The sequence below is a fragment of the Cetorhinus maximus genome, chromosome 15, assembly GCF_964194155.1.
Source record: "Cetorhinus maximus chromosome 15, sCetMax3.hap1.1, whole genome shotgun sequence".
Classification (NCBI taxonomy): Eukaryota; Metazoa; Chordata; class Chondrichthyes; order Lamniformes; family Cetorhinidae; genus Cetorhinus; species Cetorhinus maximus.
Window position 1 is genome coordinate 85,372,237 of NC_135893.1, and position 22,687 is coordinate 85,394,923.

A 22,687-nucleotide genomic window follows, 5' to 3' on the forward strand; every position below is an offset into this window, starting at 1 on the left:
TCCTCAATTAAAGTTTTGGGAACAGGAGCAATATTTACCTTTTCAAAAAAAGCTTGTATGGCACATAAGGGCCATTTATAATCCCCTGTACTTGCTACCCTGATTTGAGCTCTGACCAGAGATTCAAAGGACATCCCCCAATTTTACAGTGCTTTGGTCCACTAATACTCAAGACTGTATACTCTTGTACAAAATCCTAGTATAAAAGCAAACCAGGAGGAAAAAATACACCCTAGATTTTAAAACATTCCAGTAAACAGAAGCACCAACGGACAGTACAATCACATGCAGATCTCTAACCGTATTAACTGTTTATTTAAATCATACAGTAAACATATAGAATAATTATGAATGCAAGCAAGCGGTTCCTCTTTCTCCAACATTTTAACACGTTCTTTTTTTTTTAAAAAAGCAGATTCATGTGTTTCTTCATTAAGAGTCCTCTCCCTGTTGGATTTTGCTGTTCCAAAATAGATGAGCAACATGCATAGAACATAACCTTTAGAAAAATTAAGTAGAAAATACATTGGGATTATGTACATTTTAGATAAGGCGTCTATGGTAGAATTAAACAGAGCACGAGGATAGGTGAGGAGTTAATGGCTCCGTGCAGGATTTGGTCTGTTTGGTTTTAAGGCTTCCCAAAATTGAAATCAACAGACAGGGTATATAGGGTCTGTAATCATGCTGCTTAAAACAGGAAGCACAGAGGGATAAGAACTGAGGTAATAAAACTGCTCTTTTACTGAAGGGAGTTAGTCAAGCATTTTCCACATCAAGTATTTATAACTAAAGTTAGCAACATCAATACCACTAACTATGTTCCAGATTATGAAATAACACTTTTGTGTTCAAAACTTAGGAAATGACACGTCCAATATTGCTGTTAAAATTCACAACTCAAATGAAAATCATCTCTTTAGTCACGTAGAGTTAAGTATAACCATTTCAGAAACATACAAAGTATGTTACATATAAATCCCTTAAAGATATAGGTCAGTAATGTTTGTTAGGACCGAGTTAATGCCTTCAATGAACCACCTCCTCTTTACTCCAAGTTCATAAGTCTGCTCTCACCACATCAACATTCACTTTCATCCGTTGTTGCGTTTGTACTTAAAACACGTAACATTTCGGGAAAACCAGCAGAGAGGTCCTTCAAATTCAAGCACCTGTTTCACCCACTCTCTCTATACCCAGTCAGAGAATACTGAACTTCCCAGTTCGATGCCAACTGTTAACTGCACCTCCATCAAACTGCAGCACACCCTAGTTTTACTGGTAATTTGCTTAGACTTCCAATGCATCTGTTTTAAGTTTAAATATGTAGCAGCAGACATGATTAATTCACTGTACTTAACGCTGACATCAATAAAGCATCTCTGCCATCTTTGAGCTAGTACGATAGTGTGATAAGCGCATAGAGTAATATAGTTAAAAAAACAGGACCAACTAAAGCACCTTTAGCCTTTGAACTGTACAATCCTTTCACATCTTCAGGACCATTCCAAATCATATAACCATTCCAACACCACAGGTCAAAAGCAGCTCCTGTCCCCTAGCAGTTTAAACCGTTGACAGTTTATTTGCAGCTACTCTGGAAGAGTTAGGAGTAGGTCAGCACTAATTGGATGGTTAAGAGTTCTAGAAAAGTTGTAAACGGTACCAAATGATAGAAAGATACAGTTCCTTCTACGCGTTTAGTGTTTGTAGTGCAACAGATGCATTTCTTTAGTTACACTGGATAATTTGGCAATTTAAATACAATTGAGGAGTGTAAACAGGCAATGGGATGGGGAATGTAGGTAGGAAGGGGACAGAAAATCAATAGAACCTATAATTGATACTCTTCTGTTACATAATACAGTATCTGAAAAATTAAACAGTAGATGCATTCCATAGCGCTGCACAGAGGGATTCTAAAGGAGAGAGGAAAGTAATCACAACAGGGAAAAATATTGGCATATTGAATCGATGCTCTGTGGACCTGGTAAAACTAAAAGAAAAGACTGATTTACAAAATGAAACATTTTCTCTTTTTCTTCTTTACAGGAATAGGACAGAGAACTGCTCGGATTGCTTCATCGAACACGGTCTTAAGACCTCGCTGAGTTAGTGCTGAACATTCCAAATACTTCACTGAACCTGTGGGGCAAACGGTAGACAAAGATCAGCAGGATCGCAGCATTAAAATGAAAAGCTTCTCTAAACGAGTCAATGGCATTTGTATCTGTACAAATCATAAATATTGTATCTTCTGATAACTAAAACACTGTTGCAATCACTGGATGGTGGCGATCATTAACTTTGGCTCAATCTCTCTCCTCCCCCAAATGATTGGTACTGAGGCCAGAAGTAGTGCAGATTCAACAGTAGCTTTCTAAACAGAATTGGATAAGCACTTGAAAATGAGAAATTTGCAGGGGAAAGATTAGGGGGAGTGGGACTAATTGGACAGTTCTTTCAAAGAGCTAGCAAGAGCATGATGAGTTGAATGGTATCTGCTGTGATTCCAAGTGTACATGCATTTTGTATTCCCTACTGTGCCAACTTCAGCCAAGACCACCACCCTCTTTACTGCTGTGTTGCACACAGCTTATAGAATACAACATGTTCCACAGCTGATTAATATCTAGTGTTTGTGTAATTACAGAAATTCCTGTGACACATTTAAAAGCCAAATGAACTACAGCAGCCAACTAAAAATCATTCTGAAATAAATGTTACACTCCACAGAAAGATCATGGGGCAAACACATACTTTCTAGATGAAATATTAGCTTAAAGACAAAAGTTAGCTAGTTTAAATTCTAGTGAAAGCGAGGTGAAGTGACCTCAAGTCAGTGAAATTTTTCGAAACAAGATTTGTTAATCTTCAGTGATTACTTCAGCTTGTAATAGACTTCAACCTAACATGCCTTCCAGTTACAGCTCCACGATCCTCAAATCACTATTCACTGATAAATTCCAACATATTAGATTCAAGGCGGATCCAAAGTCTGACAGGAAGTTGCTTGGAAACGTACTTTGAGAAGGCTGGTATCCAAATTTATTAACAATCTAAAAGCAATAAACCATAGCCTAAGCTCTAGTTAACTAGAGATTAACTCAAACTTAGCTGGTGGTGAAGAAACAGAAGGAGTTTATTTAATTGGACAAAATTTAACAGCTGCTGACTGAATGAAAAATAAAACTGCTCTGGCCTGATTTAACTTTAACACCAACACCCATATTGAATGTAAAAATAGTGTTGTCTGTAGGAAAGAGAACTCCATTAGAAGGGTCCCTCTTAATGTCTGAAACCACCTTTAGCCCTCCGAGATCTCTGCATTCCCTCAAATCTGGTATCTCGCGCAACCCCAATTTCCAACACACAGCCTTTAGCAACAGACTAACCTGGGGTCTGGAATTTCCTCCCCAGAAGAGAGGCAATGGCGCAGTAGCATTGTCGCTGGACTAGTCCAGAGACCCAGAGTAATGCTCTGGGGTCTCGGGTTCGAATCCTGCTACAGCAGATGGTGGAATTTGAATTCAATAAAAATCTGGATTTAAAAGTCTAATGATGACGGGGCCATGGTGTCACATTTTGCAACAACCTAACATTTTAAAAGCAGTTTTAGAACCTGCTGGTAGCATATTGAGAGATGTGACAGTGCAAGTTAACAGGGTCATGGGAGGAAATTCATACCAATCTCTTTTGCCATAGCAAGGCCCTGGGGGTAGGTGATAGGAGTCAGTTTCTTTTCCCTCAGCTTTTCAATTGTGTCCTTGTCATCCCGCAGATCAAGCTTGGTGCCCACCAGGATGATGGGTGTATTCGGACAATGATGCCTCACTTCTGGGTACCACTAGGGGAATAAACACACAGCGTTTATTGAAAAACAGGAGCAGAAATAAGTCATACTGCCCCTCAAACCTCCTCTGCCATTCAGTGATGTCCAGACTGATCTTTCACCTCTATTCCGCTTTTCTACTCTATCCCCATATCCTGTAAATATCCTCAATGACCGAGCATCCGATATCCTGAGGTAGCGAAGTCCAAGGATTCACAACTGTCAGTGAATATTTAACGTACAATTTGTCACCGTCACAGCCCCTTTTAAACAGGGTTCCAACACTGCCTTGTACCCTCAGGCATCCAGAAGATGATGAGGCACAAGGTATGTGAAACAAGCGCTCAGTGAAGAGAAGCTTGGCAACACACATCAGACTGCCCATGATTCACAGTCCAGTCCTGGCACATCACAGCAAAGGTGTCAGACAGGATATGACCTATTGTTAGGCCGTCCAAACTAATTTAGATCTTTGTGGCCAATGAAGGGGAACTTGTCCCCATCAGCCAGGGTTGAAATCGAACTCAGATCTCAAGAATTGAAAAGTCTGCCTCTAACTGACGGCAGCAGCCAGTCCTCCCCCCCCCCGCCATTTTTTAAGCCGGCACTTTCCAAACCCCAGTACAAACCCCACATTTTAACCAAGGCAGCAACAACTGAACAGCTTCAGCTGAAATTGACTGCAATGAAACCACTGCTATCCTGTACTGAACCGTTGCTTACCTTGGCCCGGACATTTTCAAAGGATGCTGGGCTCACCAGCGAGAAGCAGATTAGAAACACGTCCTGCAGAAGAACAAGAAACAACTATTATCATTTCGGTAGAGACCAGTAACTTTTTTTTTAAAAAAAGGATCTGAAAATCCAGGTATTTACTAAAAAAAAAATGAAGCCACAAGATTATTGGCTTAAATCTAAAGAATATTGCTACATAAAAATCAAAGAACATGAATATTAATTAATACACACCATGTTAAATCGTCAGTTATGTTAAAAATAATAAAAGTATAATGAATTCACTTACTTGTAATCTAAACCAAGTCTAAATCATAGTTTCTTCTACACCCATTAGATTTACACCCCTAATAAACTCATTCAGATATTTATCAAAATTTTTTTTACAGATTTCAGAATTATTACAGCACAGAAAGAGGCCATTTGGCCCATCGTGTCTGCACAGGCTCTATGAATTGTCACCTAGCGCTGTTCCCCTGCCCCTTCCCCGTAACTCTACACACTCTTCCTTTTGATGGAGTCCCTTTAGAAACTCAGTCAGCAACTTGGTTTGCAAATTTCGTGGAAAGTAATTTAAATAGCACAGCCTGCATTCACACAACTGCAGATTGTAAATTGGAAGCTTAACTGCTTGGTCTGAGTACTGCTTCGAAGATCTGTTTAAGGGTTGCGATTTCTTGGGCCTTCTGCTTACCTCCAGCAAGGTTTTCCCTTCGAATCTCCTCCAACTGTCCTAAGTTGCAAACTCCCCTTTCAACATAGGTATCACCAGCATCTTACGTGTAACCACCTTGGGTCAGAACTCTCCCAGTTCTAATGTTCTTTAACTCTGGAGTTTTGCATCTAAATATTTCTTGCTTGCGCTCTCTCAGCTTGGTTATACCAGAAGTCCAGCTCACTGTTAGGAGGCCTTCAGTTAACATGAGGTTTAAACTCTTTTAGCCAACACAGAAAATTTCAACTGAACTGTTTGAGAGAGATGTTTTCTCTTCTGCAGACACCTTGTTCACCAACCTAAAACCTTGAACACAATCACACTGCTATAATTAACTTATGTTGATTCCTTTTTCTTCTATTATTTATCTCCCAGGCAACCCAGTTACACAATCATTTAACAGAAGCCAAATGCTTTGCCAGAAATCATATCCTTTGGAATCCTAGTTCTTTAAGGGACCATCATACCAACAAATTTCAGGCTTTTCCCCACAAAAACATATGGGCCGCCACACAACAACACCACTAGTAACTATTCACTCTCCTTCACCCCTATAGAGACAGCCCTCTATAGCTCACACAAGTGGCTGTTCAAGTGCCAGCCAAGAGAGGCTTCAGGCTATTGGTCCAAGGAGGGTTCAGGAGTGCACACAGGACAGAAGAAACATCTGAATCCAATCTGGAACTTGCTTCAAACAAAACCACACACTTTCTGGTAACCGCAGCAATCATTCCAGAAAGAAAGACTTGCATTTATATAGTGCCTTTCACAGCCTCAGGACGTCAAAGAGAAACAGCCCATGAGGTATTTTTGAAGTGTAGTCACTGTTGTTATACAGAAATGTGGCAGCCAAGTTGCATGCATCAAAATCCCACAAATGGCAATGAAATCTGATCTTGTGATTTTGGTAAGAGATGAGTATTGGCCTCCAGGACACTGAACTCCCAAGCTCTTTTTCAAACAGTATTGTTGGACATTTTACATAGAATATATACGATAAAGAAATTGGTCATTTGGCCCAATGAATCGATATTTATACTCACTTGAGCCTGAATTTCACATTCTGAGAGGGCAGATGGGGCTTTGGCTTAACATCTCATCCAGAAGATGACATGTTGCCACTCCCTCGGTACTGCCCCTACAACAGGGCAACGCTCCCTCGGTACTGCCCCTCCGACAGGGCAACGCTCCCTCAGTACTGGACACAGTGCCAGCCTGGATTATGTGCACACGTCTCTGGAGTGGGACTTGAACCCATGACTTTCCGACTCAAGGGGCAACAGTATTACTGACTGGAACCCTGTTATTCCCCCACCACCCCTCCCAAGCCTGGGCATGCTGGGTTCGATTGGAGAGCTGTCACCACTATGACTGAGGTCACCTCACTTATCAGAGACGCGGGATATAATTCAGTGAGTATGTGTGCCCACTGAGCCATCCATCCTACGCTCCTGAAACAAAAACAAAAATAGCTGGAAAAACTCAACAGGTCTGACAGCATCTGCGGAGAGGAACACAGTTAATGTTTCGAGTCCGCATGACTCTTCATCAGAACTCCTGAAATATGGTGGGGTTGACGTTGCTACTTTAAACACTGTCAAACCTAATGAAAGACACAAGCACTGAGCAAGATTATACTTGCCCTAAAAACAAACAATGCAGCAACTATGTTTGCTTACAAAGGATTGGAGCAGGAAATACAAGTTACAACACAGCAATGGCTGAGCAACGAAGCCAATTAAACCTCGAGGCTATGTGTCAACCACAAAGGATTGAAGTAAAGCTTGACCCATATTCACACTGCAGCCATCCTTGACCCATATATAATTAGCATTCATATATCGCTTTTAACATAAGAAATGGCACTTCACAGCAGTACTATCGGCTAAAATCTGACTGAGCCACATGAGATATTAGGGTAGAAATGCCTGGTCAAAGAGGTAGGTTTTAAGGAGTGTCTTAAAAGAAGAGGGGTCGAGAGGCGGAGAGGCATTGGATGGAATTCCATAGAGCTCAGACAAATGTAGGCATGGCCACAAATGCTGGAACAATTAAAATTGGGATGCACAAGAGTTGGAGATATCATGGAGGGTTTTAGAGCTCGAGGAGGTAACAGAGATTGTAAGGCGCGAGACCATGGAGGGATTTGAAAACAAGAAATTTAAAAGTGAGATGCTGTTCGACCAGGAGCCAACACAGATCAGCGAACAGGGTGATGGGTGAATGGGATTTGGTGCAAGACACAGGCAGCAAAGTTTCAGGCCCTACATATCAGTCAGGGGAGAAAAAAATAAGCAGTACTTACAAATGCAGATCATTATGCCACAGCAAGGAGGAAATGAAGTTCTCATGGGAAATTCCACATTACTGAACATGTTTACTTCCAGTCTTTAAGGTTCAGGTTAACGCCTCCTGTCGCTACATTCTCAGTCATTAGTGACTGTGCAGAATGTAAACAATGTTTGTTAGATAACGAAGCCAATAGCGGTCCTCAGATCCACTTCACCACTACCCTGACACCCACTCTCCTCTGTCTCCCAAACCCTGATACATGCCCACTCCACCCCTACCCTCACCTCACTGCTGCACCAAACCACACCCATGTCCTCCTATCCCCATTTCTGGCCCTGAACTCTCAAGGCAATGTTCCAGTAACTATCACTTGTGACTGTTACACACAGTACTCACTGTCTGAGGGTAGGAAAGTGGACGCAGACGATCATAATCTTCTTGACCAGCAGTGTCCCAAAGCCCCAGGTTCACGGGCTTCCCATCAACCATCACGTTGGCAGAATAGTTGTCAAAGCTGCAGATAGAGCAGAGATTTTAAACCTGCAAAAAAGATGCCCAGGAGCATCTTCATCAGCACCAACCCCTGTTCATACACTCCAATGGTACTTAACCCCCTCGCACTCCCCACCACACCACCCACCCCTCCCCACACTGCACCCACCCCCAACACTGTGCCCACCTCCTGCTCAATTTCACCCCAAATACCCAAACACACCTCCTCCATTCCGCTTTCCCCACAACGTCTGCCCCTCAGCACCATTATTTTACATAGCTGCATCTATAACCCTCACATCAATACACTCTCCCTTTCAAATGGTATTCCGTGAAGAATGTTCAGTTGCAATGGGAAAGGGTTACATTGCTGCACAAAACCCCTGCCATGCCCAGACCCTGGTGAATAAAATGGTCCAATGACTCACACAGTAGGGATGTATTCTCCTGGGAAGGCATTGGTCGTGTAACTGATGAGCAAGCAGGTCTTACCCACTGCGCTGTAAGGAAAGAGAAGATTGGAATTAGACAGCACTGTTCCCCATTCCCAACTTCTCTGCTCCGATAGTGTTTGCGTAAACAGAGAAAGAACAGCATCCGCTCATGGCTTCATCAATTATAAACCATACGCTACTCAATTTAACAACAGAGACCGCACCGGTTCAAAGCACTTTAGCTGTAAGAACTTTGAAAATAGACACGTTACAAAAGGTAGATTATGTTGCAACAGTGAGCACAAAACCTTAGCGTTAACCTCACTCTAGAAACCGCAAGAATTAATCCTGATGCTGTCATAGAGACAGGCAGCAGGGCCCATTTTAAGAACTGAAGCCATCTAGTAGCAGCAGTTGCTAAGGCTCAGGAGGGGGGTTGGGGTTGGAGAAAGGGAAGCAATCAAAAGGTCTTTTATCTACAAAGAGCAGGTAAGATATGAAAGTGTGCTGGCGGTGGTGGGGGTATGCAATTCCAGAGTTTAGGACCAATAGTAAGGAAAAGAAGTGGGGGATTTTTACTAACAGTCCAAACAATAAGAAACTGGCTGTTTATACAGGGATATAACCAGTAATAGTACCAAAACCTTGAGACCTCCTCAAAGAGTGGACAATACCTGATTTTTACTGTGCTTACCTATAACTGGGGCAGAGACCCAACACTCTGGCATCTAACCACAGAGGTTATAGAACCATATACAGTATATTATTTTAAGTGCATATTGTTATGAAGTATATGAAAGTCATGACTTGATGGATTTTTCAGTTAAATATATACCATATACACATGTAATTATATACCAGGAAGAGCAGTTAAAACAAACAGTTAAACTATTTAGACAATTTGGCTGAACCCTAAAGGCACTTGATTCAAGAACAGTCTAACCAACGACAGAGTTATGTGCAGTGCACCAGAACAAACACTCAATCATTCAGAAAAAGATCCTGTAGGTTTATTTTGGGAAATTATCAAACCGGTTTATTTCTCAGAAGCCAACACCAAGATCAGTGCACAGCAACAAGTGTCAACATGGTTTATGATTTGTTTTCACTCTAAGAGAAACCATGCAATCTGACTTCCTTGCCCCAGTGAAGCAACCAACCACGAACTGTGTGCATTGCTTTCGACTGATTCTTGTGTCAATTTACAAAGGTCAGTTGGCGACAGCGGGCCATGAGTGGTGGTTAGAGAGACACTGAATATCCCAGGAATGATCAGTGCATCTGAAAGAGCAACCAAAAAACAATTCTTGAGGGAGTCAGGAGCAGGATCAACACAAGCTGATATATTAGTAGGGAGTGAGCTAGTGAGCTAACTTATAAGGAGGGAGGCAGAACAAGAAATAAGAGTGGGATTAGGTTTTCCAACCCTTCAAGCCTGCCCAGCCATTCAATATCATGGGTGATCCTCAACTTCAACTCCACCTCCCTGCACTATCTCCATATCCCTTGATTTCCTCAGAGCCCAAAAATCCATCGACCTCTGTCATGAATGCACTCAGCAACTGTGCATCCACAGCTCTCTGGGGTAGAAAATTCCAAAGATGCACAACCCTGAGTGAAGATATTTCTCATCTCAGTTCAAAATAATCAACCCCTTACGTTCAGACCCCTTGTTCTTGATTCACCAGCCATGGAAATCCACTTTATTAAAAGGCATTAAATTCTGAGGATTTGACAAGGCAGCTGTTGAGACCACACGGCCCTACCCACCCCGATTCCTCTAAACTCCAGGGAATAGTGGCCTAGTTTCCCCACAGGACAAACCCTTCATCCCAGGATCAGGGTGGGGAAAGGGGGCGGGGGATTATTTTTCTCTTCCAAAGTGCAGAACCGGATATTTCTCCACATTAAATTCCAGCTGCCGCTTTCGCGCCAGATTTATAACCCTGGGCGGCTTCTTTATGCCCCTGAGTTACTGGCTCGCCGAGTGATCCCAGCGGCCATGAGAGCAGCCGGGACCGGCTCCGAGACAGCTGGCGGGGGGGGGCGGTGGGCGGGGTGGAGCGGGAGGCCGGAGCCCGGGGGGGAGGGCGGCGGGAGTCGGAGTCAGGGACTCGCAGCTCAGACCCTGATCCGGGGAGAAGCCAAGGCGCCGACACTTACCCATCGCCGACCACCACACACTTTATCGCCTGCATCGGTACCGCACTCCGTCTCGCTCGGCCTCGCCGACTGACCGGAAACCCGCCCGGACCCACCCCACTTCCGGATCCGGTCGCTGATGCCTGAAGTAGAAATCGCAGCTCCTGGAGTCACTGCCCCCCCGCGGCTCCTGGAGTCACTGACCCCCCCCGCGGCTCCTGGAGTCACTGACCCCCCCCGCGGCTCCGAGATTCACTGCCCCCCCGCGGCTCCTGGAGTCACTGCCCCACCCCCTCCCCGGCTCCTGGAGACACTGCCCCCAACGGCTCCTGGAGTCACTGCCCCCCCGCGGCTCCTGGAATCACTGCCCCCCCGCGGCTCCTGGAGTCAGTACCCCACCCCCTCCCCGGCTCCTGGAGACACTGCCCCCAACGGCTCCTGGAGTCACTGCCCCACCCCCTCCCCGGCTCCTGGAGACACTGCCCCCAACGGCTCCTGGAGTCACTGCCCCCCCGCGGCTCCTGGAGTCACTACCCCACCCCCTCCCCGGCTCCTGGAGACACTGCCCCCAACGGCTCCTGGAGTCACTGCCCCCCCGCGGCTCCTGAGACACTGCCCCCAACGGCTCCTGGAGTCACTGCCTCCCCGCGGCTCCGAGATTCACTGCCCCCAACGGCTCCTGGAGTCACTGCCCCCCCGCGGCTGCTGGAGTCACTGCCCCCACCGCGGCTCCTGGAGTCACTGCCCCCACCGCGGCTCCTGGAGTCACTGCCCCCCCGCGGCTCCTGGAGTCACTGCCCCCACCGCGGCTCCTGGAGTCACTGGCCCCCCGCGGCTCCTGGAGTCATTGTCCCCAACGGCTGCTGGAGTCACTGCCCCCACCGCGGCTCCTGGAGTCACTGCCCCCACCGCGGCTCCTGGAGTCACTGCCCCCCCGCGGCTCCTGGAGTCACTGCCCCCCCGCGGCTCCTGGAGTCATTGTCCCCAATGGCTGCTGGAGTCACTGCCCCCACCGCGGCTCCTGGAGTCACTGCCCCCCCGCGGCTCCTGGAGTCACTGCCCCGATCACTCCTGGAGTCACTGCCCCCGCGCGGCTCCTGGAATCACTGCCCCCAACGGCTCCTGGAGACACTGCCCCCCGCGACTCCGAGAGTCACTGCCCCCCTGCGGCTTCTGGAGTCACTGCAGCGCCACCCAGACTCGCTTGCAGCGCCATCCCGTGGCTTTCAGAGTCAATGGCACCCAATGCACCTGCTCAGGGTTACAACATCGCCACCCTGTGGCGTCTAGAGTTACTGTAACAAGCACCCGAAACACTGCAGTGTCACTCCGAGTCACAGCAGCATCCATGATATCCAGAGCAACGTCACCCTTTCATACAGGGAGTCGCTGCACTGCCATTTTGTGGCCTAGAGTCAGAGAATGGAGAAGCTGGGGCTGTTCTTAAAGAAGACGAGAGAAGATTAAGAGGAGATTTGATAGAGGTGTTCAAAAACATGAGGGGTTTGGACAGAGTAGACAGAGGGAAACTTCCTGTTGGTGGAAGGATTGAGAACCAGGGGACAATTTAAAGTGATTGACAAAAGAAAATGAGCCAACTTGAGGAAAATCTTTTTCTATGCAGTAAGTGGTTAAGATCTGGAATGCACTGCCTGAGCGTGTGATGAAGGTACATTAAATCATCGCTTTCAAAAGGGAATTGTATAAACACCTGAAGGGAGCACAAAAATACAAGGAATAAGAGCAGGAGTAGACCAAATGGCCTGTCGAGCCTGCTCCGCCATTCAATACAATCATGGCTGATTTTGGGCTTCAGCTCCACTTTCCCACCAGCTCATCATATCCTTTGATTCCCTGTGAGACCAAAAATCTGAGCACTAGCAGGGCTACCGGGAAAAGGCAGGGAGTGGGACTAGCTAAATTGCTCTTTCAGAGAGCCAACATGGACTCAAAGGGCCTTCTCTGCTGTAATCATTCTATGATTCCACCTGCAACCAGAGTCCTTGCAGCACCGCCAGCAATGAATAGTCACTGCCGTACCACCCAGAGCCAGTGCAGTTCCACTCCACTGTGCCCAGAGTCACAGCGCAGAATCACCTTGAGATACACAGCAGTGATCGTGGCAGAAGCCGTCAGTAGTTTGTCAGGACTGATTCCTTAATGGAGAGATTGTCCTATGAGGAGAGATTGATTAGACCAGGCCTGTATTCCCTGGAATTTAGAAAACTGAAAGATGGTCTAATTGAAACACGTAAAATTCTTAAGGGACTTGACAGGGTAAAACAAAAACAGAATTACCTGGAAAAACTCAGCAGGTCTGGCAGCATCGGCGGAGAAGAAATCAGTCAACGTTTCGAGCCTTCATGGCCCTTCGGCAGAACTGAAGCATAGTTAGAAGAAGGGAGAAATATAAATTGGGGGGGTGGGGGGGTGCGGGGGGGGAGAGGGAGAGAGAGAGACATTGAGGGTGTGGTGATTGTGGAGATGAGCAGATAATCAAAAGATGTCACAGACAAAAGGGTCAAAGAGGTGTTTTGTCTGAGAAAAGTGCTAATTAAGAATGGAGGACAGGATATTCAAAGTACAGCTCTAGTGGGGGTGGGGTGGAAAGGCTAACAAGGTTTTAGTTTTAGATTTAAAAATAATGGAAATAGGTGGGGAAAGAAGAATCTATATAAATTATTGAAAAAAAAAGCGGGGGGGGGGGTGGGGGGGGGGAAAGAAACGGGGTGGGGATGGGGGGAGGGGGAGTTTAAGATATAAAGTTGTTGAATTCAATATTCAGCCCGGAAGGCTGTAAAGTGCCTAGTCGGAAGATGAGGTGCTGTTCCTCCAGTTTGCGTTGGGCTTCACTGGAACAATGCAGCAAGCCAAGGACAGACATGTGGGCAAGAGAACAGGGTGGAGTGTTAAAATGGCAAGCGACAGGGAGGTTTGGGTCTTTCTTGCGGACAGAGTTGACAGGGTAGTTGCTGGAAGGGTATTTCCCTTGACTGCGGAATGTAGAACATGTGGTTATAGTGTCAGAATAAGGGGGTTGGTCATTTAGGACTGAGATGAGAAGTTTCTTCACTCAATGAGTTGTGAATCTTTGGAATTCTGTACCCCATAGAGCTTTGGGTCCTCTGTCATTGAGTATATTCAGGATGGAGATCAATAAATTTTTTGGGCACTAAGGGAATTAAGGGATATGAGGAATGTAGAGTTGAAGTAGATAATCGGCTGTGATCTTGGTGAATGGCGGAGCAGGGTCGAAGGGCCAAGAGATCTATTCCTGTTCCTATTTCTTATGTTCACAACAGCACCATCCTCTCATTCATGGCCCCAGGGTGACTGCAGTGCTGTCCATTGACTCCAGCTAGAAAATCTACACATGGAAACAAGGGGAGGACAGAATCAGACTGGGCTATACTCCCCTCACTGCAATAGAGAACCAGCACAATATCTGGGCTTACTCATGAAGAATAAGCAGCTGGATGAGGTACCAGACAGTGTTTATAACTGGACTCTAACAATGCTCAAACCCTTCAGGACAGGAGGAGGGGTATTATGGGCAGAAAATTAATTTGCAAATCAATGATTATACTTCAAATGTCATTTGTGTGAATGCTATGAGATCCTTTGCATAAATGTGATGCTATATAAATGTAAATCTTTATTTCTTTAAAACTGTGTTACTTTAATTTCGGAGTACAGGAGTATAATGGTTATGTCCCTGGACCAATGATCCAGAGACATGAGTTCAAATCCCAACACAGCAGCTGGGGAATTTAAATTCAGTTAAATAAACAAGCCTAAAATAAAAAGCTAACATCAGTAATAATGACTATGAAACTATCAATTGTCAAAAAATTCCCATGTGGTTCACTAATGTCCTTTAGGGAAGGAAACCTGCTGTCCTTTTCCAACCTGGCCTAACGCTAGACTCTTAACTGCCCTCTGAAATGGCCTGGCGAGCACTCAGTTGTTAGGGGTGGGCAATAATTGCTGGCCTTGCCAGCGACACCCACATCATGTGAATGAATAAAAAAAAACTCATATTCAAAGATTACAATATAAAGTTTGTTATTTTTAATGTGTCGTGCAGCATAAAAGGAAATGTCTCCTATGACATGAAGTGCATTCAAGTATTTTTTAAGTGTAATGAGGGTTTTTGCCTCTCCGTTCCTTTCAAGCAGTGAATTCCAGACCCCTACCACCCTTTGGGTGAAAGAATTCTCAACTCCCATCTAATCCTTCTGCAATTATTTTGCATCTACGTCCGCTGGTTATTGATCTCTCTGTTATTATAGAGGAATTAATGTAGAACATGTGGTAAAAGTGTCAGGGTAAGGGGGTTGGACATTTAGGACTGAGATGAGGAGTTTCTTCACTCAAAGTGGAATTAACTCTATAATGTTGGATTTCCTGCAAAATATAACCTGAGAAGTACACACACCTACATTTGCGAAACTGATAAAGCATATAAAACCATTTAACGGGTTTGGAGGAAATGAATGGCTTTGGGAGAAGGAAACCTGATGTTTTAGCTTTTAAAGAAAGTGGGAAGAGAATCTTCCCCAAAACGTTTAGCTATATCAGCAAAATGCAGTATTACTTAAATCTTCCAGGACATTGCTTCCTTCCACGTCTAATTCGTTTACGCATCCATAAGGAAATAAAATTGTACCAGAGTTTAAAAAGGGGGAGCGTTTGCTCTGGGACTATTGAGATACCAATAAAATATATTTTTAAAAATTGTTTTTCTGTAGGATTATGACGATGTTATACGCACAAGGTTATAATTTGCCATTGTTTTATAAAGTCATTGCCTTATTTGACGGTGCTGAGCTTTGAGCAGAGAGCTGGGAGTTTGTTCTTTTCCCAATGGGAAAGTTTGAGTGAAAGAAACAAACTTTGGACCAACTTTTTCTATTTGACCTTCGGCCCGGAAGTGTTGGGCCGGAAGTGAGTGGGTGAAGATGCGGGTTCCGGTTTCCGGCCATTGATGTCAGCGGCCCCGGGTGTATATGGCGGGACTGCCCCACCTGCCGCTCAGCTTCATCGGGCCCGTCGCCCGCTCCTACGCCGTCTTCTCGAAAGGCCTGAGCCGGACTCTCATCACGTTCTTCGACCTGGCCTGGCGGCTCCGCCTCAGGTTCCCCTACCTCTACCTGATCGCCTCCCTGATGCTGAATGTCCGCCTGCAGGTGGGGAGGGGGGTGGAGATAAGTTGGGGGAGTTATTAAGTGAGGGCAGTAACTGGTTGGGGAGGGGGGGGTAAGAGCAGTGAGGGGGGGGGCAAGTTGGGAGAGGGGAGTGTGGGGGTAGGAGGGCAAGTGGGGGGGGTAGAGGAGCAAGGGGGCAAGTGGGGGGTAGGGGGTTTGAAGGGGCAAGTGGGGGTTAGGAGGATTGGAGGGGGCAAGTGGGGGGTAGGGGGTTTGAAGGGGCAAGTAGGAGGGTTTGATGGGGCAAGTGGGGGTTAGGAGGATTGGAGGGGGCAAGTGGGGGTTTGAGGGGGCAAGGGGGTTTTGAGGGGGCTAGGGGGTTTGAGGGGGCAAGTGGGGGTTAGGGAGGTTTGTGGGGGCAAGTGGGGGTTTGCGGGGGCAAGGGGGGGTTTGTGGGGGCAAGGGGGGTTTGTGGGGGTTTGGGTGGGTTTGAGGGGGCAAGTGGGGGTTTGAGGGGGCAAGTGGGGGGTTTGAGTGGGTGTGGGGGTTGAGGGGGCAAGTGGGGGTTAAGGGGTGTTTGAGGGGGCGTGGGGGTTGAGGGGGCAAGTGGGGGTTGGGGGTGCAAGTGGGGGCAGGGGTGTTCGTGGGGGCAGGGGTGTTTGAGGGGGCAAGTGGGGGCAGGGGGGTTTGAGGGGGCAAGTGGGGGCAGGGAGGTTTGTGGGGGCAGGGGGGTTTGAGGGGGCAAGTGGGGGCAGGGGGGTTTGTGGGGGCAAGGGGGTTTGAGGGGGCTAGTGGGGCAGGGGGGTTTGTGGGGGCAAGGGGGTTTGAGCGGGCAAGTGGGGGTTAGGTGGGTTTGAGGGGGCAAGTGGGGGTTAAGGGGGGTTTGAGGGGGCAAGTGGGGGTTTGAGGGGGCAAGTGGGGGTTAGGGGGGTTTGAGTGGGCATGGGGGCAAGTGGGGGTTAAGGGGGGTTTGAGGGGGCAAGTGGGGGTTTGAGGGGGCAAGTGGGGGTTTGAGGGGGCAAGTGAGGGCAGGGGTGTTTGAGGGGGCAAGTGAGGGCAGGGGGGTTTGAGGGGGCAAGTGAGGGCAGGGGGGTTTGAGGGGGCAAGTGAGGGCAGGGGGGTTTGAGGGGGCAAGTGAGGGCAGGGGGGTTTGTGGGGGCAGGGGTGTTTGAGGGGGCAAGTGGGGGCAGGGGTGTTTGAGGGGGCAAGTGGGGGCAGGGGGTTTGTGGGGGCAGGGGGGTTTGTGGGGGCAGGGGGTTTGTGGGGGAAGGGGGGTTTGTGGGGGCAGGGGGGTTTGAGGGGGCAAGTGGGGGCAGGGGGGTTTGAGGGGGCAAGTGGGGGTTTGTGGGGGCAGGGGGGTTTGGGGGGGCAAGTGGGGGCAGGGGGGTTTGTGGGGGCAGGGGGATTTGAGGGGGCAAGTGGGGGCAGGGGGGTTTGAGGGGGCAAGTGGGGGCAGGAGGGTTTGAGGGGGCAAGTGGGGGCAGGGGGGTTTGAGGGGGAAAGTGGGGGCAGGGGGGTTTGAGGGGGCTAGTGGGGGCAGGGGGGTTTGAGGGGGCTAGTGGGGCAGGGGGGTTTGTGGGGGCAAGGGGGTTTGTGGGGGCAAGGAGGTTTGAGGGGGCTAGTGGGGGCAGGGGGTTTGAGGGGGCTAGTGGGGCAAGGGGGTTTGTGGGGGCTAGTGGGGGCAGGGGGGTTTGAGGGGGCTAGTGGGGCAGAGGGGTTTGTGGGGGCAAGGGGGTTTGAGCGGGCATGGGGGTTAGGTGGGTTTGAGGGGGCAAGTGGGGGTTAAGGGTGGTTTGAGGGGGCGTGGGGGTTTGAGGGGGAAAGTGGGTGTTTAGGGGGGTTTGAGGGGGCAAGTGGGGGTTAGGAGGGTTTGAGGGGGCAAGTGGGGGTAGGGAGCTTGAGGGGGAAAGTTGGTGGTAGGGGCTTTCAGGGAGCTAGGGGAGGTTGGGGCAAGTGGGGATTTAGGAGGTTTGAGGGGCAAGTGGGGGTCAGGGGGTTTGAGGGGGCGGGGGGGCAAAAGGGGGGATGGGAGCAAGAGAGCAGGTGGGGCTGAGTGGGGGAGGAGATACGTTGGGGGAGTGGTTAAGTGAGGGCAGTAAGTGGTGGGAGGGGGGTAAGAGCAGTGAGGGCAAGTGGGGGGAGGGGAGTAAGTTGGTGGGTTGGGGTTAAGTGGCGGAGGGGAGTGAGGGGGCAAGGGGAATTTAGTGAGGGGGATAAGTGGGCTAAGGTGGGAGGGAGACATGGGGGAGGGGAGTGAGGGAGCAAGTGGGGGGGGTAAATGATTGGGATAACCGGGCGGGAGGAACTACAGTAACTGAGGGAGGGAGTGTGGTCTGGAGTATCGTAAAGGTGACTGGAATAACAGTGTGATGGGTAATGGTGAGGTGACTTGGATATGTGATGTGGGGGAGCAGGTGCACTGATGGCTGGAACTGTTTTAATGTGTGTTATTTCTTCGTAGGTCCATATTGAGATTCACTAGATCAGTTGAGGTATTTTTGTTGGAAGATGACCTAATTCTGGACTGGAAATTTCATGCTTAATCAGTAAACACTGCCAACTAATGCCAGCATTTCAGAATATGCCGAGCATGAAAGAGTTGAAGGATATCAGCTGTGCTTCATGTCTTGTAGTTCAAGATTATGGCGGTGAATGCTCTTCATCAAACGAAGACAATGTCAAAAATTACGATCGTGGGAATAATACTTGCAATTCTAAAACAGTTAATGATGGCCACTTAATTTGCACACAGCTACAAGATTCCATCTCACAGTTTGGAGCAACTTTCCCTTTAAGAGTATTATCTGGTATAATTGGGCACATTCTGTTGCCCAAGGATGACAAAAACGAGCCTCCCCCTTTCAGAGAATGGCGCACTTTCCGCAGTTGCTTTGAACTAGGTTATTCTCAGACAGTCCTTTGCGCTCTAGATTCAGAGGCTGGAAAGGGAAGTCTGGAAGAAATGTTAACCCGCACCGGTGTCGCATTGCTGACCGACTGTCCACAAAGAGCCACTGGAGCTCTAAAGATCTTCAGAATGTGGTGTCACACGGGGGAAATGTTTGTGCACTCTACACATTTCTGGCTGTTTGAGAGGCCATCTAACTGCAAAGTAAAATGGTCACAATCAGAGAATCTGAAAGACAAAGTCAATTTTTTGTGTGCGTGTGGATCGGATGCGAAGAAGAGGTGGCCTTGGGATCTGACTGACATCTTTCCTTTCACATTTTGCAACTATCCGACACATCATCTGCCAACTAGCTGACCCTTTGTGTTTCTTGATCTAGTGACTTTGGAGCACGTTCTTGAATAGAAAACGCTGTCGCCTGATCTGAAATGTTCACTTTGCAACGCAGTGGACACTCGTAATAAGGGCTTTTGTGCTTGCTGTTTTGTGGCATGCTGTACTTAAAGGTAAATTAAAGTTATGCAGCAAAAGTACTGTAATTATGATAAGATAGCCGGCTTTTCAAATACATTCTTCAATTTGCGTGTGCAGTTTTTATATAAATAATTTTGGTGTGAAAATATTTTTCAAGTTTGATATCATAAACTTTGGTGTGGCATGTAATATATTTTTTAGATTTGTGCAATATTTTAAAATATTTTAACCCCCATGCTCAACAAAATTTTAGTGGGACTGGCTGACAGACACTCCTTCCATGACTGTATCCTCCATCGCTGGAGGTTAACCTATGGCTTATTCTCTGGTAACACTTTCACTTTTGAGTCCTAAATGTCGAATTTTTAGCCTGCTCCAGGCGGTTCCCGGGGCGACGGGGGCCTCCGGGCGGTTCCCGGGGCGACGGGGGCCTCCGGGCGGTTCCCGGGGCGACGGGGGCCTCCGGGCGGTTCCCGGGGCGACGGGGGCCTCCGGGCGGTTCCCGGGGCGACGGGGGCCTCCGGGCGGTTCCCGGGGCGACGGGGGCCTCCGGGCGGTTCCCGGGGAGTGGTGACCAGAGCTGAATTATGAGTCAATATCCAGCAGGATACTAACATCCCGTGGGCTTAGGCAGTCTACCCCTCCCTCCTACACCCAAATTGTATAGGATGAGGGAGCCCTTAAACTTTCCCACTGTCTATGACTCACTCTTGTTTTGGCTGTTTACAGTCTTGGAAGGAGCATTCACATCTTGGCCTGCCAGACTGTTAATCAACCTTCCAATTGGCCTGCTACTTCACCCAGGGGAGAGCATGAAGTCATTGCTGCTCTCAGCATTCACTGTGAAGTGAGAAGTCATTGATGAATTTTGCTTCAGTTCTACCCTCGCCTTGTAGCAGTAATTTGCTGGAATTCACTGCAGGTTTGATGGTTTTGTTGTGGGAAGAGAGAGCTGCAGTACCAGGGTAAAGGACCTGAGGTTTGTACAATTAATTCAGTGTTGAACACTGGATGATGCTTTAATTATGCCCCATACTGATTGGAATGCTTTTTTTTGTTCAATTAGAATATGTGCTGCTGAACATACATGGCCAAGTGTTGAATTAAATCACTTTGATTAGTTTGCAGTCATGCGAAATACTGAAAATGTGAAATAAAACCGGAAATTTCTGGAAAACAGTGGGTCAGATAGCATTTTTGGAGAGAGAAAACGGGTTCAAGTTTCAGTTTGATAGTTTTGGTCAGGGTAGAACTGATAGGTCATTGATCTGAAGCATTAACACTACCCTGGATTTTGTAGTAGTAATGACAGTGAAACTGTCAGCATTTGCCATCATTACTCCCCTGAAACTGACAGCAACTTCTGAGTGCACACATTCACGGTTAAATCACGGCTAAAAGTTGCTATTAGTAATTCCAAGGTTCTCTATAGGATACGCAGCAATCCATTAAAAATCACTGAACTGATGAGAATTTGCCCTTTTACACCGATAGTCTTGCTGTAAGTAAATGTGACACCTTGTTGAATGAGGTGCAGTTGGGTTTTTAATGGTGTACTACGTTCATAATTACTACTAAAGAACCTCTCTGGTTCTGAAAACTTAATTCTCTATTTGTGGAATATCAAATTTCTCCCTTACGATAAAAACCCACGTTTTCAAAGTTTTTAAAATTTGTTTATATGATATTTCAACTTCTAGCTTGATCCCATGTGTATATATATATGTCCCAGTCTTTATTTTACTCTTTGTAAAATGATATTAAAAAGTGAAAAATAATCAGCGCTTTTTTTCCTGGATATCCACCTGGGAATTCTTCAATATGATTGGCTGCTTACCCTGCTTGATGACAACGCCTGTTGCCCGGAGATCCCCTTGACTTGACACCGGATTCAAATTGTTGTTGGGAAAAAGGGAGATTCATGACCTAGAGATTGCTAGATTGTCTGGGCAGCTTTCTTCAAGGTCAACAAGCTGTTGCTTTCCCACTCATTGCAAAAAATCCAGGCCCCTGTGTATTTTCTCTGTTCACGGATGCTGACTACAATCATGATTGCTTGCAACAGTTGCGTAAAAACCGTGCCAATGGAAGCATCTGTGAGCACACTTCATTGCCTCAGCCCTGACTGCACCAGAATAAAGAGCCATTTCCTGTTCTCTAGTCCTACAGCAGTGCTGTATTGACATAATGGTTTTGGATGAATTAACATGTTCCCACGTCCTCTTATTGTGTTAGCATATAAATTTGCAATTTAAGTTTCGTTTTAAATGATTTTTCAATTTGCACTTCAGTGCACCTAATTGGGTTTTATTTACTCAAGGCATTTTGAAATTGCATTAGCAGCGTGTATATCGACATATTGCAAAAATAACTTGTGTATGGTTAACACAACAAATAACACTTAAATGTGTTTTAAGGATTTGGTGTAAAGCTGCTTGATCACTATATTGAGTGATTTTTCCTTTTAAAACTGATAGGCGGGGAATAAAAATAAAGTAATCCCAAATGCTAGAAGTTTGAAATAAAAACAAACTGGTAAAAATGCTCATTGGCCTCAATAAAAGCATATAGAATACTTCAGATCAAATCTTGTCAGAAGTGTCCCTCTCCCCTCTTGACATCTTCCCCCGCCTTCCCCAACGCGCGCGCACACACACACACACACAATCTGGAGGCTGCTGGTTCCATTTCCAAGGGTTGTCATTACCACTATTCACCACCTTTCTTCAATTCTCAGCTGAGTTGCTGGATGGAAGGGATTGGGTTGTGAGATGTGTGTGTGTGGGAGGGAGGGTGATTTTTGTCTTTTCTTCTCCGTGCAGTCCCACCTGCCTGCTGGTTGTAGAGAAATGCTTTAAGATTCTGGATGCTGAGCAGATTGAGAGAGAGATACTTTCAAATATGCAGTTTGTTTTCATCTGGCCTCTTATGTCTGCAAGCTTTCATTTTGATAAATTATCTCCATAGACACAAGCTTGTTGCCATCCTGTGATGGCAAAAATTGTCAAGTTGCTATTCCAACATCTTCACAAAACATTTCCTCCTACTTCATGGTAATTAAATTGGAGGACTAAGTACTGACCCCTTCATATTTTTCAGAAAGTATTTGTTAGATGATGTGTTACTCAATTTATTTTCACACATGAACACATTTTTGTTTTTAATTCCTCCATTTACATCACTTCCTCTGAAGTGGTGACTCCTGTAAGGGCACACAGTTCCACAGCTGCAGGAAATCCTTTGACACCCTGACCAAGGCAGCTATTTTCATTGATGAGTTCAACAGCCCATTAGACCATGGAAGCTGATAATAATATCAGCAATAGGAGCTGGAGTGGCCCATACAGCCCCTTGAATCTGCTCTGCTATTCAATAAGATCATGGCTGAACTTCTATCTTGGCTACACTTTCCCTCTCTATTCCCATATTCCTTTAATGTCCAAAAATCTATTGATCTCAGTCTTGAATACACTTAATGACTGAACATCCACAGCTCTTTGGGGTAGAGAGTTCCAA

At 46.6% G+C, this 22,687-nt stretch overlaps 2 protein-coding genes across 2 annotated transcripts; one reads left to right on the top strand and one right to left on the bottom strand.

Moving 5' to 3' along the window:
• Nucleotides 1–296: 296 nt before the first annotated feature.
• On the bottom strand, nt 297–10,841 carry rac1a (Rac family small GTPase 1a). The gene is made up of 6 exons (XM_078558846.1): nt 10,664–10,841; nt 8,495–8,566; nt 7,971–8,088; nt 4,556–4,618; nt 3,688–3,847; nt 297–2,145 (listed from the first exon to the last, which is right to left on the bottom strand). The coding sequence occupies exons 1-6, from the start codon at nt 10,696–10,698 to the stop codon at nt 2,015–2,017; spliced, it is 579 nt and encodes a 192-aa protein (XP_078414972.1). The 5' UTR covers nt 10,699–10,841; the 3' UTR covers nt 297–2,014.
• A 4,769-nt stretch (nt 10,842–15,610) lies between these two features.
• On the top strand, nt 15,611–20,350 carry smim10l3 (small integral membrane protein 10 like 3). The gene is made up of 2 exons (XM_078558853.1): nt 15,611–15,831; nt 18,251–20,350. The coding sequence occupies exons 1-2, from the start codon at nt 15,652–15,654 to the stop codon at nt 18,269–18,271; spliced, it is 201 nt and encodes a 66-aa protein (XP_078414979.1). The 5' UTR covers nt 15,611–15,651; the 3' UTR covers nt 18,272–20,350.
• Nucleotides 20,351–22,687: the final 2,337 nt, after the last annotated feature.

What these genes read in the sequence shown, in the direction of transcription:
- rac1a (XM_078558846.1), bottom strand. Translation starts at nt 10,698, where the DNA reads ATGCAGGCGATAAAGTGTGTGGTGGTCGGCGATGG. An exon ending in CACTTTCCTACCCTCAGACA is followed by an intron (nt 4,619 to 7,970) that starts GTGAGTACTGTG and finishes GTTCTTCTGCAG; the next exon opens with GACGTGTTTCTAATCTGCTT. An exon ending in TGCTATGGCAAAAGAGATTG is followed by an intron (nt 2,146 to 3,687) that starts GTATGAATTTCC and finishes TTTGCCCCACAG; the next exon opens with GTTCAGTGAAGTATTTGGAA.
- smim10l3 (XM_078558853.1), top strand. Translation starts at nt 15,652, where the DNA reads ATGGCGGGACTGCCCCACCTGCCGCTCAGCTTCATCGGGCCCGTCGCC. An exon ending in TGCTGAATGTCCGCCTGCAG is followed by an intron (nt 15,832 to 18,250) that starts GTGGGGAGGGGG and finishes ATTTCTTCGTAG; the next exon opens with GTCCATATTGAGATTCACTA.